At 37.3% G+C, this 16,132-nt stretch overlaps 1 protein-coding gene across 4 annotated transcripts in view; it reads right to left on the bottom strand.

Annotated features, from left to right (window-relative positions):
* LOC102224305 (kazrin-like) overlaps nucleotides 1–16,132 on the bottom strand; it is a 172,955-nt gene that overhangs the window by 6,994 nt on the left and 149,829 nt on the right. For 3 of the 4 annotated variants that reach the window (XM_023324764.1, XM_023324765.1, XM_023324767.1), the window contains 6 exons: nucleotides 11,366–11,502; nucleotides 10,741–10,911; nucleotides 8,375–8,555; nucleotides 8,102–8,235; nucleotides 6,576–6,699; nucleotides 86–270 (listed from right to left, as the gene is read on the bottom strand). In XM_023324764.1, the coding sequence (XP_023180532.1) occupies nucleotides 86–270; nucleotides 6,576–6,699; nucleotides 8,102–8,235; nucleotides 8,375–8,555; nucleotides 10,741–10,911; nucleotides 11,366–11,502 (932 nt within the window). Of the gene's footprint in view, nucleotides 1–85; nucleotides 271–4,060; nucleotides 6,700–8,101; nucleotides 8,236–8,374; nucleotides 8,556–10,740; nucleotides 10,912–11,365; nucleotides 11,503–16,132 lie in introns of those variants that run through there. The other variant, XM_023324768.1, reaches the window with a different exon arrangement.

Below are 16,132 nucleotides of genomic sequence, written 5' to 3'. Positions count from 1 at the left end.
AACCCCGTTTTTAAAGAAAGGTTACGCTATTTTAAAATTCATAAAAACATAAAGAAAGGTCGTAAAAGTGAACGTAAAGGCAAACCTTTCCACTTTTGACATTTTCTGAGCAGGCTCGGATGTACATGGGCATCCCCATGACCACCTCCATCCAGGCCTGGACGGCCCCCGCCCTCCAGTGGGACATGCAGGTGGTGCGGCTGAGCTCCGCCTGCTGGAGGCGGTCCAGCTGCTCCTCCCCGTCCGACAGGCTGTGCTGTGTGTCAGAGTCTGGGTGGGTCAGGAGAAGTTAGGGCGGCATACAGGAGAGGTTCAGGACCAGAGGGATATGGAAATCAAACACAGTGACGGTCTAAAAAAATCTCCAGAGAATGTCAGTTAAAAAAGTATATATATATATATATATATATATATATATATATATATATATATATATATATATATATATATATATATATATATATATAAAGTCTTAAAGTAAAATCTTTGCTTCCAAGAGTTTGAGCTGGGTTTTGGTACCACTTCATTTGAAGGAGTGTGACATGACACTGTCATGAAAGAGTCTTCATAGATGGTTATGACTAATGAATAATGCAATTAACTACATTATTCAGTCAATAATGCTTAAAGTGCAAAGGTTTTAGTGCAAACTTGAATTAAAAGTGTGCTTAAAGTCTATTAAAAGTGTCAACTTTGCATTATTTAATGCAAAGTTGCATTAAAAGTGTCATCGTTTGACTGTTTTAATGAAAACAAATAAAGACTCCTTCACGTTTATGACAGTTTCATATCTGTGTTATACACACCCCTTCAAATGAAGTGTTACCAGTTTTTTCCCTATGAACAGATGCATCTCAGTAAATCAGGACATTCATTAAAAAAATGATTTTAATAATTCACTGGGTTCATTACATGTTGAGTGACATATGTCAACAGTTTGTTTTTTTAAATGATTTAATAAGTATGAATTGTGGTGCACTGATTGCAATTTTGTAGACAATCGTTGATCTTTTAAAAGCCCGACCTTCCAATTCCCATTTTGGCCGATACTGATTTTTTTTTCTTCTTTTGTCTGAAATGTTGATAAATATAGCAAGGAAACCATTGTGTTGGCAACAGTGGGATGATTATAGTTAACTGGAAATGTGCAGACATGACCTGGTGTCTCAAATCTCTCACTGCAGAGCAAAAGAGGACAGGACATGCACTCAGTGGCTCCTTCTGCATTACTTAGTGTGGAGTAGCATGGGAAATTTGTTCTCAAGTAGGAGCAGCACTACTTCAACACATTTTACTCAAGTAAAAGTGAAAAGTAGCCATCCGAGAAATTACTCAAGTAGAAGTAAAAAAGTATTTGGTAAAAAGTCTGAGAAACTGATCAAAAGATCAATTATTTAACATTTAAAAATGACAATATCAGACAAAATGTAAAGTTACGTGGAGATTTTGGTATTTTATAGACTTACATGAAAATAATTCATAAAACTATCACAATTACAAAGTGTCAATTTATTTCAATATAAAACTTATGAAACCTTAATACAAACTGCAGGTGTGTGTCTGGTGACGTTTTGGTTAAAACACGTTTGTTTTCCATTCAGTGAAGTTACTCACAGTGGGCGCAGTTAACGAAATTTCACTGAATTACTTAATAAAATAAATGTAACTACTGTCCAACGTGGTAGGAATCAATCATGTTGTGACTCTGCTGAGGTGTTTGTGTCCTTTAGGTTGCCTTCAGTGTTCTGGTGTCTCTGCTTCATATTGTCCATGATCCACTGTTGGGTTCAGGTCAGCCCAGTTTGGCCACTGACTGTGGAAACTTCACTCTGAACTTCAAGCAACATGGACTCTTTGCCTCTCAACTATTCCTGCAGACTTTGAGACTTTTATTTGTAAAAATGAAATCCAATCTGTTCACACTGAGTTTCTGTCCAGTTATTTTCCTCCTTGACAAAGATGAGACACTTTGGATGTTGTTTCTGGTGCAGCAGAGGAGAAATGTGACAGTTCTAGTCCGTGACCTGGATAGGTCCGTGAAGCCCTGACTACTGCTGCAGTCCTCACCTTGTGGATTTCTCCCAAACTTCCACCAATCCATCCAGCCTCTGTTTTCCCATGCAGAGTTCTGGGGGCGCTGGTACCACTCGACAGCCATTTTTGGGCCAGAGACGGTTCCAAGTCTCTCCCAAACTTTTACATGGAATTTGTTTCATAACTCTCCAAAAGCCACTGTCATCCATGTCACTTGTGCAGCCATGTTTTCTGCCACACTTGCTCCTTCCACTCAACTTTCCACTAAGCCTGAACCAGAAGTGATCTGCACCATCTGTGTAAGCAACGCAGCGCAAACAAACCATAGAGAAACCATGGCTTCAAGACCAACAAAACGAAGTATACTGACACTCTTGACCAATGTGCAAGAGAAAGCTTTATCAACAAAATGGCTGCTGTAGGAATTGACCCGTGGGAGACAGAGAATGAAAACACGCTGCGTCTATGACATGGTTCACTACTTAGTGAACACGAAGAAGTGTGTAAACCACGGAGCTTCATGGCCTGAAATCCTACAATCAATGTTTCAACGGCTTTATAGAGAACGTTCGGACTCTTCACATGAACGACACGGTTCTGGTGACTGGCAAAGTAAGTACTAACACGTAGGCCATGTTCGTCTTAGTTTGTAGACAAAAGCTACATCAGCTAAGCTAATTTTGCTAGTTCGGTAATAAGTACTGCTACAGTAAATCTATCTTGTTACACTGATGTGGGTAGAGTACTCAGAAATTGTGACTGAGTAGTACTTGTAATATGCTTATACTGTTTATAAGCTACATAGGAACGAGAAGAGAGCTAGTGCTAAGCTCATGGCTTGATTATTGTTGTCATAGCAACTACATAGCGACTGTCATGCCAGTTAGTTGTAGTACCTGTAGTTGTAGACGGCTGTCAGCTACAAAGCTCCCTGAAGTGTGACGTCACATCAATACCATGTATATGATGGGAAACGTGACCTTTAGTGACTTTTCCTCCTGGACTTTTCCCGATAGATTCCTTGTTGTTTTCATATGTAGTATGTGAGATTGAATTTATAATGTAAATGTTTTGCTTTTTAAAATTGAATTACTGAAGTCTTCGGACAGAGGCTTCTTCAAAGTCGCAGTAATACAGACTGCTACAGGAAATCGTTACGGCCAACAGCCATCACCATCCACAATAACTGTTTGAAGAATTTTAATTAATATGAGTTAAAAGAACATTTAATTTTCCTCTGGAAAATTCTAATAAAGTATTTTTTTAATTTGAATTATTTAAGCATTAAAAACATTTATATAGTTTGATTTAGTGAGATTCATCTGCAGTCGTAGCTAAACTGTTTATAAATGTTTTTGTTAAATACAAAAATTACACCCTAAATCCACCAGATGGTGCTACAATATTTGTGTTAATGTATTTTGTTGTTTTTGAATAAACTGGAGTTAACAAACATTGTTTAATTAAAAAAAGTCAGACTAGTCTCTCTGAACATGTCAGGTTGCAGCTAGTTTTGTCAAACTTGCTTTGAGTTTCACAGCTGGTTGTAAAGTGTTAATTATTATTGACTATCTGATGAATGTGACAAGACTTACTACCAGTAGGAAAATGCATTACAGACACAGGGATCATTCATAAAACCTCATGCTGCTGCCCATTAACCGCCTTTGTGAAAGACTAAAAACACTGACTCATCGTGAACCGACGAATCCAGGGAGATTCGTCTCCACATGCTGACACAAAGGGCTGCATGCAAATCCCAGCCTCACTGCAAACTCCTTCTCTCTCTCTTTCTTTCTTTTCTCCTCAACGAACAGCGACACAAACTTGTGTTTTTCTGAATGGACATGAGCGATATGAATAATCCCCGAGGTGCAGAAACAGACAGCTGGTAATCACAGATGAGGAGTTACTCACTGGTTTAGGAGGAGCTGCCATTAGGGAATGGCAGGAGGAGCGGGAGGAGACACGTTAGACTGAGACACAGGAACAGGATTACTCATGGAACAGAACAACGGCCACAACGTGTTCACTTTCTGGTTTTATTTTTAAAATAAGATTTTCATTTCAGTTATAATTCACTTGGAAAGCTCCTCAACATTTGACTGCAACAGCTGCAGGCAGATAAATATCAGGAATTAACTCTCTTTATCTCTTTTTTCCCCCCCTCTTTAAATAAAATACTTCAATAGATTTCATCTTTTGCGCATGTATTGTTATCTTAATTTACAAAGCATTTTAACAGGTTTATTAGAGCCACATTTTCAGGACTTGAGGAGGGTGTGAACCAAAAATAAAATAAAACACAAATAGGAACATTCTTAGTAAGTCAGGGTGCAGGCATAGGTAATGCAAGGTTTGGTATAAAGAACGGGAAAAGTAACACAGAAGGGATGTTTTCATGTTGCTTAATTTGACAGGAAATGAACAGATATCTAATCAAAGCAACACGTAGGGACCATGCATGCATTTAAAGCACATTCCTTTGTCTCAGATTGGCACATGTTAGCTGGAAATGAGTCGAGACATTAACAGAGTTACATGGCTGCTGCTATGATGACGCCAACGGTGATGAGTTTTAAACTTTTGGCACTTTTTGCACATGGTTTGGAAAGCTAGCGCTGTGTTTGTGTTTTTAACTCACTGCAGTTGTGCTTTCCATAAAAAGGCTGTTGGTCTGCCAGTGGTTTTCATAACGTTTAGGGATGTCCCGATGTGACCCAGTCCGGGCTCTGGATCGGTCTGAATAATGGATCTGATCTCGGTCTCTCTGGTCACCGTAGCAACATACACAGTTTAGCCCTCTGAGTCTAAGTTTCAACTCTCCGCCTGGATATTTTTGCTTATTTTAATTGTACGCAATAATTTAAATGTCCTGTGAGTAATATACATATAATAATATAATAATAAACATATTGCCCCTAACAACTGGAACTTTCAATGTCAACCAGATTATTTTCGCAATTTACCATCTATTAAAAGAATATCACATCAGTTTATGCCGGAGAAAAACCTGCTCCCTGCTACGGCGGGAGAGAAATTACCGTAATAACCCAATATTGGCTGGAAAGCGCAACGTCTCCCCTTTTAGAAACCGTTGAAATTTTTCAGATAGCTCAAAGTGTCGTGGAATTACAGTAAAGCAAAAGTGACGGATGGCGACGCCGACACGTTCGGTCAAACAGGGTGGAAACAGAAGATGGTCAGAGGTGAAAAACTATTTCCAGTACTTTGCTACTCGATGATCTTGTTTTTGTTAATATTTGTCATTTTTAATGTAGAGATTTCCTTTAACTAATCAAGCACTAACAATGTTTCTGTTATTTTCTGAGGGTTTTAATAGCAAAGCAGAACAAACCAGAAGAGTAAAAGTCCGGCTCTGATACTGTTTTTAAATCTGTGAAGATGGTGGGACTTGGAAAAACTTGTATTTATAGAAGCAGTAGTTTTTGAGAAAATGGTCAGAAATGGTAAAAACCATTACTTCATGCTAGAAGAGTGAAGAACTGACAGATTTTACATGCACATGATGAGAGGGGCTCTGCATTACTGGTGTTTTTCAGAAAAATGTACTTGTATGGGACTGGTTCTCATTGGTTTTAGTCTGGCATTATGTGACAAAATAAAGCTATGAATACTATGAGTTTTTTCACAATCCAGGGCTGAGCTGTTTTCTGCTTTGACGTCTGAGTTCAGAAACTTTTGATGATTTTTTTTTTTAAATTTTCTCAAATGTCATCTAGTTGACATTGGTTTCTCATCTCACAGCGGTAGAGGAACAGCAGCAACAGAGAAAGGTTGTTGGTCACTTCAAGTTTCACTCGGTATTGATAAATACTAAACTGAAATGATCGATCGGGACATCCCTAATCGTTTTCAGTATAAAATGCAGGAGATCTTCAAACCTCCCTGCTGCACACAGTGTAATATGAATGAACACGAAGCAGATCAACATAAACTCCCAAAGCTTTCTTCTAATGCTTCCTGTTGTGTTGCAGGAAAAAGGTTTAAAAACTGGCAATAAAAAAGAGAAATAAATGCTGCAAACCATGATGAAAGCAACTATAGAGTAACAAAACCCAGATAACATTAATATTTAAACACTATTTCTCACAATAGCTCCTATATGTACATATAAACAGCAGTCCTTCAAGTCTCTATTTATAAAAAAAAACATAAAACATGAAGACATTTAGAAGATAATACAGCATAAACATGTCTACACATTGTAATAACCCTGTATATATATTTATATGCATGTAAACATATATACATATGCATACATGTACAACTATAAATATATATATTTAATTTACAAACATACATTTTTCTTGGGTTGTGTACTGTACATTTACGGCGACAGCAGTCTCTGTTTCCATCCATCTCCTTCCTCCAGACACACACAGTTAAAACATGGGGATGTTCACATGTAACACACACACACACACACGCACACACACACACCCACACACACACACACACGCTCACTCAGCTTCACCAGTCGGCATCCTCCTCTATGTAATAATCAGGGGTGGCTGTACCATCAAACAAGCCGGGGTCCAGTGACTTGCGCTGCTTTCCTCGGGTGAAAACCCGTGACAGAGATCCCAGAGTCATCTTGTCCTTCTTCTTCTTACGCTTCTGGTCTTCTAGGTCTTCCATGGACTGAGACGGAGACAGGAGACATGCAGGAGCATGAAGGAAAACAACCAACACAAACCATCCAACACATCTAGCATCTACTAAATTAAGTTTGATGTGAACGTTTTTGTTTTTGTTCATGAATCCAGGTAACAGGCTGATTCTGGGTTTGTCATCTAATGTCGAAAAATATTCAGTTTTGCAATTGCAGTGTTTCCATTAAATTGAAATCCTGCGTGATTACGCTTGTTAAGTCATTAAAAATCATCACAGAGACGGATGTAAAGAGTTACATGAGAATATATTCATCATCTATCAGCCAATCAGAGGAGACGTCGGCCTCTTATTCGGGCATTGCAGCAACAAGCCCCGCCTACCTGGGAGCGGCTACGTATGAGGCGTTTTGGGGAAACTGTAGTGAGTGATTTTACTCAAGAGATTTAATACATTTGAATGACACACATCTTTTTATGACCTGCTGTGAGAGCTCTGGAGGAGCCAGGTGCGCATCGTCCAGAAAAAAAATAACAAGCCATCATCCTTCTACCACTTCCTGTCGTCTTCTTCGTGGTTTCTGCCAGTAGTAACATATGGCGGCTGGTCATATGACTTATATGATGTGAAAAAATTTGTTTCCATTGCAATTTTGCAAAGTATTTGGCTGAAAATTCACGTTTTTGTTGAAAAATGTGTTCAAACAAATTATTGTTCCATTAATCAAATTTCTTTTCATAATTTCCATTTGCACAATTTTATGGTTAATGGAAACGCAGCTTATGTTTCCTAATCACCTACTTCCATTTAAAAGCTACATTTCTGATAAAGTTTGTTTCTTTAGTTGAATTCATTGCTCTAACAAACATTTGATCACGTCATTGGATCAACTGAGTCTGATTAATGTGGCATCAGGTTTCAGATCACTGAGGGAAATATTTAACCCGCTCTTCTTGACTAAATTGTTTTAATTCAGTTTCACTGAAACTGAGACCCAAATGGAAATATAAAAATGTGCAAAATGTAAATTTTGAATGTAACAGGTCCTCCTCAAAAGCCTTTATCTTTGATTAAATTATACTATCATCGGTAAACTTATCTGTTTATTTACTCAGGTTTTCACTGATGCTTTGGATAAAAAATAATGTTACAAAAAGTCTGTTTTTAAAAGAAACGTTATTTACAGCAGATTATAAAACCATAACTTTTTCTTTTGACTGATGCATAGCAAAAACGTGAACAGGAGTAATTCAAAGAGCTTGGAAGTCAAAATATTTCTTTAAAATAAAATTAGCACGTATTGAGCAGACAGGCTGAAGCCACCAAGCCGACAGGACAGAGAAAGACACAAACCAAAGAAAAGGAAGAGCAGAGAGGAAACCTCGTAACTGGGATTACTGGGAGTTCCTGGGGCTACTGGAGCATTTCTTACGTTACAGAGGGAGTGCGTCCGATGACGAGGCGAGTTGATGTCGCTGGGCGTGGACGAGCGGTCCCCGTCAGCTGCTGAGGCGTCGGAGATCACAGACGGCTGGCGAGTGTGGCAGGGGCTGATCCTGACCACAGCTACACACACATCCACACACACACACACACATTGGAAATTCCCCACAGTTAGTTCAGAAAACCTCCAGAAAGCCCTCTGTTAGTTCGCTGACTGACGGAAACACCAAGCAAGATGGCGGCGCTGCAGGGCGGCGCTTACCCTGCCGGTCAGCGTTGTGTCCGTGGTAGAGCGTCTGCTGGCTCTGACGGATGGCGGCGGTGAGCGGCAGGTCGGCCTGCATCACCCACTCCTGACTGCCGTTCACCAGCGGCTCCGGCTGCACCACCAGCGAGTGACGCTTGGGGACGTCCTTCGTCAGCGTGGCCAGAGACTGCTTGGCCTGGGAAACCAAGACACACAACCGCAAACATCACAACTTATTTTTATTTACTTTTACTTTCAGACACAGATTTAAAACCCACAAACTCTAAAATGCTTAGTTTTAACATCGGGAATAATCAATACTGTGTCAGGAATATTGATCAGATATTTAGGAATTAAGAAAGAGATTTGTCGTTGTGTATTTCAGTTTAAAGATCCATCAGGTTGGAGTAACCTTCCTCACTTAGATCTACAAAAACACAAAATTGTATTTTCTATTGAAATTATATAAAGACATTTAAATAAGACACAACTAACTTATAAATATTTCTTCAGCAAGACCCTGAAGCTTGTTTTAGGTCAATAATTTCTTAATATTGATGAAAAAGTACCGGTTCTTTGGCAGATTATTTTACTTATTACGAGACATTTTTCCCATATCATAAGTGAAATAATCTGACAGTGAATCTAGTATTTTTTCAGAAATATTTAAGAATTACTGACTTGAAACAAGCTTCATATTTTTCTGAAAAGTTACTTGTAAGTTAGTTTTGTCTGTTTTCAAGTGTATTAAGATGACTGCACTAGAAACAAGACAAAAATACTTTGTAAGGTTTTGTGTTTTTGCAGTGTAACTTATCTTCCTCCATCACCTCATTAGAAAACCAATTTTAGTCCAGGTTCTAGTGCAAATGTTAGTACAATTGAAATAAGACAAAACCAATTCACAATTTTTTAAAACAAGATATTGGAGTTTTTTTTCCAAGTCAATAATTCCTTAATACTGATCGGAAAAAGTTCTAGTTCCACTGGGAGATTATTTAGCTTATAACAAGACATTTAATCCATAATGTTCTGCTCTGGTTAAAGTATCAAAGTAAATTAGGTTGAATATTAAAGCATATCACACTGTTCTTTAGATTTTTACCTGTAAAATAAATCATGTTGCTCACGATTTAAATTAATTGACAACTTCTGTTGATATAAAATCTGAAGTTTTAGGTTTGTTGTAACATTGCGAAATATAAAAAGTATGAGGGGAATTTACACGTTTGCAAGGCACTGAATACACAAATAAAACCCATAAATAAAAGAATAACAGTTTAAAATGTAACTAGTGAAGTTTACTTCATATAGCAGACCATACTAAGAAAAAATAAAAAGAAAGAGATTAAAGTCATAATATTAGGAGAATAATGTTGCAATAATATGGGAATAAAATCCTATTATATCAAGAAAAAGACAATAATAAGAGAATAAAGTCAGAATATTACCAGAATAAAGTCGTAATATTACGAATTTATTCTGGTACGACTTTATTATTGCAATATGACTTTATTCTCTTCATTTCATTATTTTGTTTGGTCTTTATTTCAGAATAATTATGAATCCAACATATATGCATATGTATATCTATACATGCACATACAGAGTTCATTTTATAACTTTAATCTTATATTTTTATTATTTTTATTTTCGTAGCGCTGCCCTAATAATCAGTGGAAACGTCAAGATTGATGACAACAGAGAAAAGGGATACGTTTTTCTGATCAGCTCTAAATATTCAGCTAATAATTCTTTGTAAACCACCTAGTTGTTACATTTTGTCACTGATTATTTATTTACTAAGTTATTTATGATTTGAAGTCAAAACTGGTTCATCCTGTGAACTTTGAACACTTTTGTTGACTAAATTTTTCACAGGTCAGCGATATGCGGTGTTTGCTCTGCAAATGATCAGGTTCAGGACTGAAAATGAAATAAAAATCAGCTAAAGAATCAAATGAAATGCAAAAACAACGAAAAAGTACAAAGTTATGCTTTTTCTAAACGTTTCCATCTTGTGAAACGCTCAGTGGCACCCAGCGGAGGGGGAGAAGGAAATAAGAGTCGACGGAATGATATTTAGCTACGGATTTGGTGGCGATGTGCCAACAAATCAGATCTGCACTGCAGCCTGATGTGAGGGTCTGTGGGCGGCTGCGACCCGCGATGGGAGGAGAGATTAATGGCTCACAGAATGGCAGCTGAACCTCGAAGGAGCCGACACGCTGCAGAACAAAAACACACACATCCTCCTGCTAACCAGAGGAAGTTCTCCATAGAACCCGTCCCGCCACCACTTTCACATCTCACGGATTCTGACAGAATATTTAACTGATGGCGTGCTCCCTCTGTGACTGCTAATGTTCACGATGACTCACCATGGTGAGCTCGGCCTCCAGCTCCTTAATCCTGTTCTCCTTCATGTCTATCTGAGAGCGCAGCATGTTGGCCTGCTCCGTGGATTCTTTGGTTTGCCTCCTCAGGTCCCATTTCTCCCGCTCCAGAACATCCTTCTCCTTCGCCAGGACTTTCACCGCATCCTCGCTCTCCTGCAGAGACACACGCAGAGCAGTCGGTGATTAACGACGGAGCTGCTTCAAATAATCGCAGGAGCTACAAATGCAGTAAAGCTGCTGCACACTGCAAAAACACTAGTTTCTAGTGCAAATGTCTTAGTACAGTTGAGATAAGACAAAACTAATTCACAAGCAACTTTTCACCAAAGTACAGAAACTTGCGTTAACTAAATAATTCGTCAATATTGACTGAAAAGTACTAGTTCCCCTGGCAGATAATTTCACTAACATGTTACACTCTGTCACAGATTATTTATGATATGAAGTTATAAATAAACTCAGGGATCATCTCCTGAATTTTGAACACTTTTGCACACACATTTCTGTTGGTCTGTCAAATAAAATCACCAAAGTTTGTGGATAAAAATTGGGAAACTTAAAGGGTGTAAATATTTTTTGGTAAACTTCAGAGCCGGGCTGCTGTTACCTTTCTGTGCTGGTCGTAGTTTCGTATGAACTCCCTCAGCTGCTCCTCTCTGCTCTCCAGTGTCGTGTACAGCTGCTGCATCTGATTCGCCAGCTCTGATTTTTCCACTTTTAGCCGCTTCCTGTCCGCTTTCATGGCTGCAGCACAAACACAGACAGAGACGCTCACAACAACTTTACAGTCAGAGCAACACAACACTGAGCAAAACACTCAAAAAGCTTGGAGACGGGCAGAGGGTTATAAGTCAAGAGGAGACGGGAAAAAAAAAACAACCCAATGTATTATATATGAGTGTGCGGAGTAAATTATGAGATTAAACAAAAATATGCATTTTTAAAAACTGTTCAAAAAGGAGCTTATTGGGAAATATGTTGTATAGGATCTCTACAATATAACATCATTATATAAACATAATTATATATGATATCTTATAAATAAAAATATTTATTTCTTATAAACAAATAAAAAAATAAATACTTTTGTATTCATTTTAATAAATAATTATAAAAAATAAATATTTATTTTATATCGTTGTATCAGCAAGATATAGAAGATATAAAAACTATTTTTATATTTACATTTAAAAATATTAACAATTTTTAAAAAATGTTAGATTTTTATATTTGTTTTAAAAAAAAGAACAAATGTGTAAATGTGAGGTTTAAGTGTCATTCAATGTGGGGATCATTTAAGTTTATCTGGTGAGGTGAGATTTAAATGTTTGAGTTTAATCTTCTACCTGCTCCTTTTTGAACAAATTAAGTCAATTTACATGATAATTAGTTTTATTATTTTTTACTTTTTGACATACATAAAGATGTGTAACTGCAGCTGAAAGCCACTCGGTGGCGCTGCGTCTTCTGTTAATGAAAATCTTCGGGTTTTTTTCTTTTTAAATTCACCAGAAGCAGCAGGTAAATCAACACAAAAAAAAAACAAGAGGCACAGCTGGTCGCTTCGATTCGCCGGAGACGGCGTCTTCAGAAAGCGTGTCGAGACTCATCCCAAGCAGAACAACATCTGATCGCCTTTCTCCAGATCCACACCGAGACGCAGCAGCTGAGCAGCAGCAACAGGTGGGCAGAGAGACAGAAAACACGTCTTCCCGAGCCGCTGCTCACCAGACGGCCTGCACTTTCCACGAGCCGCGTGGGACTCCAGGTGCATTCCTGCTGCCAGAGACCAGAACCTCAAACCTGTTCTGCGGGAGTCGGGTGACGGTTACCGGGCGTCCAGTTCAGCACCTGCGGCCTGCTGAAGTCTGAACAGGAAACCACCGATAATCACCGCATCTGTCGATCCGTTTTACTTTAATTCCTCTCATCGAGCACAAGCATCTCATTTTGTTGTTTTTCCTCTTTGTAAACAACACATTTAACAACAACTAGTTTCTAGTGCAAATATCTTATTGCGCTTGAATTAAGACAAAACTAACATTAAAGTAACGCATCAGTAAGATATACAAGTTTGTTTTAAGCAAATAATTTATTGATATTGATAAAAAAAAATACTCCAGCTCTGGAAAAAATTAACTTCATAATTATTCCACCAAATATTGATTCCTGAACTCTTCCTGAGTTGAAACATTAGTATTATTGTTTCTAAATGAATATGAACTTGTTTTCTTTACATTATTTGAGGTATGAAAGCTCTGCATCATTTTAGTTATTTTGACCATTTTCATTTAAATAAATATAATTTTTTTCAGCATGGCATTTCAGAGACATGTGGTTAATAGAATAAAAGAATATTGTTCATTTTACTCAGACATTTACCTACAAAAACTAAAATCAGAGAAACTCTTTTAATTTTTTCCAGAGGTGTATATACATTAGCAGATTATTCCACTTATAAGATGGAAAAATTGTCTTGTTATATATAAATTTATCTGCCAATGCAACTAAAACTTTTTCACAGAGATTAAGGAATTATTTACTTAAAACAAGCGTCTATGTTTTGTTAAGTTACTTGTAAGTTAGTTTTGTGTTAATTCAAGTGCAATAAGATATTTGCAGTAGAAACTAGACTAAAAATACTTGGTAATATTTGTTGTTTTTGCAGTGCAGGGAAGATCCAGTGATCTCACTGATATGAAAAAAAGCTCCTGGCTGCTCATCAGGACGACACCCACCTCTAGGAACGAGGAAAATCTGAACGACTTATGATTCAATTAAGTTCATATTTGATGACTTTTGTTGTGAACTGATGTCGCATAAATAAACCAAACTGAACAGAACTAGTGTCACATGAGAGACTCTTGATATTATTCAGGAAGTAATTTACATTTATTCCTAATGAGGCGTGTCAAAGGTCAATGAAGTGAAACAAACATGGATGTTCATCATAATGACTTTAAAACAACAGCACTGATATTAGTTTCTGTTCTGAAAGTAAAACTACAAAATGAAGATATTAAAATGCAAGATCATTATTTGATGGGTTAAAGTATAATAACACAATACTGTCTTATTTGTGATTATAATGAGGCATTAAACTGACTTTTAACACAAACAAATTCAGGGATGTTTAAAAACAAAAAAGGAGTAACAGTACACTGGTCATACTTCAGTACACTACTGGTCATACTTCAGTACACTACTGGTCATACTTCAGTACACTACTGGTCATACTTCAGTATACTACTGGTCATACTTCAGTACACTACTGGTCATATTTCAGTATACTACTGGTCATATTTCAGTATACTACTGGTCATACTTCAGTACACTACTGGTCATATTTCAGTACACTACTGGTCATACTTCAGTATACTACTGGTCATACTTCAGTACACTACTGGTCATATTTCAGTATACTACTGGTCATATTTCAGTATACTACTGGTCATACTTCAGTACACTACTGGTCATATTTCAGTATACTACTGGTCATACTTCAGTATACTACTGGTCATATTTCAGTACACTACTGGTCATATTTCAGTACACTACTGGTCATATTTCAGTACACTACTGGTCATACTTCAGTATACTACTGGTCATACTTCAGTACACTACTGGTCATACTTCAGTACACTACTGGTCATACTTCAGTACACTACTGGTCATACTTCAGTATACTACTGGTCATATTTTAGTATACTACTGGTCATATTTCAGTATACTACTGGTCATACTTCAGTACACTACTGGTCATACTTCAGTACACTACTGGTCATACTTCAGTACACTACTGGTCATATTTCAGTATACTATTGGTCATACTTCAGTACACTACTGGTCATATTTCAGTATACTACTGGTCATATTTCAGTATACTACTGGTCATATTTCAGTATACTACTGGTCATATTTCAGTATACTACTGGTCATATTTCAGTACACTACTGGTCATACTTCAGTATACTACTGGTCATACTTCAGTACACTACTGGTCATATTTCAGTATACTACTGGTCATATTTCAGTACACTACTGGTCATACTTCAGTACACTACTGGTCATATTTCAGTATACTACTGGTCATATTTCAGTACACTACTGGTCATACTTCAGTACACTACTGGTCATACTTCAGTATACTACTGGTCATATTTCAGTACACTACTGGTCATATTTCAGTACACTACTGGTCATATTTCAGTATACTACTGGTCATACTTCAGTATACTACTGGTCATACTTCAGTACACTACTGGTCATATTTCAGTATACTACTGGTCATATTTCAGTACACTACTGGTCATACTTCAGTACACTACTGGTCATATTTCAGTACACTACTGGTCATACTTCAGTACACTACTGGTCATATTTTAGTATACTACTGGTCATATTTCAGTATACTACTGGTCATACTTCAGTACACTACTGGTCATACTTCAGTACACTACTGGTCATACTTCAGTACACTACTGGTCATATTTCAGTATACTATTGGTCATACTTCAGTACACTACTGGTCATACTTCAGTATACTACTGGTCATATTTCAGTATACTACTGGTCATATTTCAGTATACTACTGGTCATATTTCAGTACACTACTGGTCATACTTCAGTATACTACTGGTCATATTTCAGTATACTACTGGTCATATTTCAGTACACTACTGGTCATATTTCAGTATACTACTGGTCATACTTCAGTATACTACTGGTCATACTTCAGTACACTACTGGTCATATTTCAGTATACTACTGGTCATATTTCAGTACACTACTGGTCATACTTCAGTATACTACTGGTCATATTTCAGTATACTACTGGTCATATTTCAGTACACTACTGGTCATATTTCAGTATACTACTGGTCATACTTCAGTATACTACTGGTCATACTTCAGTACACTACTGGTCATATTTCAGTATACTACTGGTCATATTTCAGTACACTACTGGTCATACTTCAGTACACTACTGGTCATATTTCAGTACACTACTGGTCATATTTCAGTATACTACTGGTCATACTTCAGTATACTACTGGTCATACTTCAGTACACTACTGGTCATATTTCAGTATACTACTGGTCATATTTCAGTACACTACTGGTCATACGTCAGTACATTACTGGTCATATTTCAGTATACTACTGGTCATATTTCAGTATACTACTGGTCATATTTCAGTATACTACTGGTCATATTTCAGTATACTACTGGTCATATTTCAGTACACTACTGGTCATATTTCAGTATACTACTGGTCATATTTCAGTATACTACTGGTCATATTTCAGTATACTACTGGTCATATTTCAGTATACTACTGGTCATATTTCAGTATACTACTGGTCATACTTC

This window comes from Xiphophorus maculatus, chromosome 20 (assembly GCF_002775205.1).
Source record: "Xiphophorus maculatus strain JP 163 A chromosome 20, X_maculatus-5.0-male, whole genome shotgun sequence".
In the NCBI taxonomy this organism is placed as follows: domain Eukaryota; kingdom Metazoa; phylum Chordata; class Actinopteri; order Cyprinodontiformes; family Poeciliidae; genus Xiphophorus; species Xiphophorus maculatus.
Note: the sequence above shows the minus strand (reverse complement) of the source record. Positions and strands in the feature narration are given on the sequence as shown.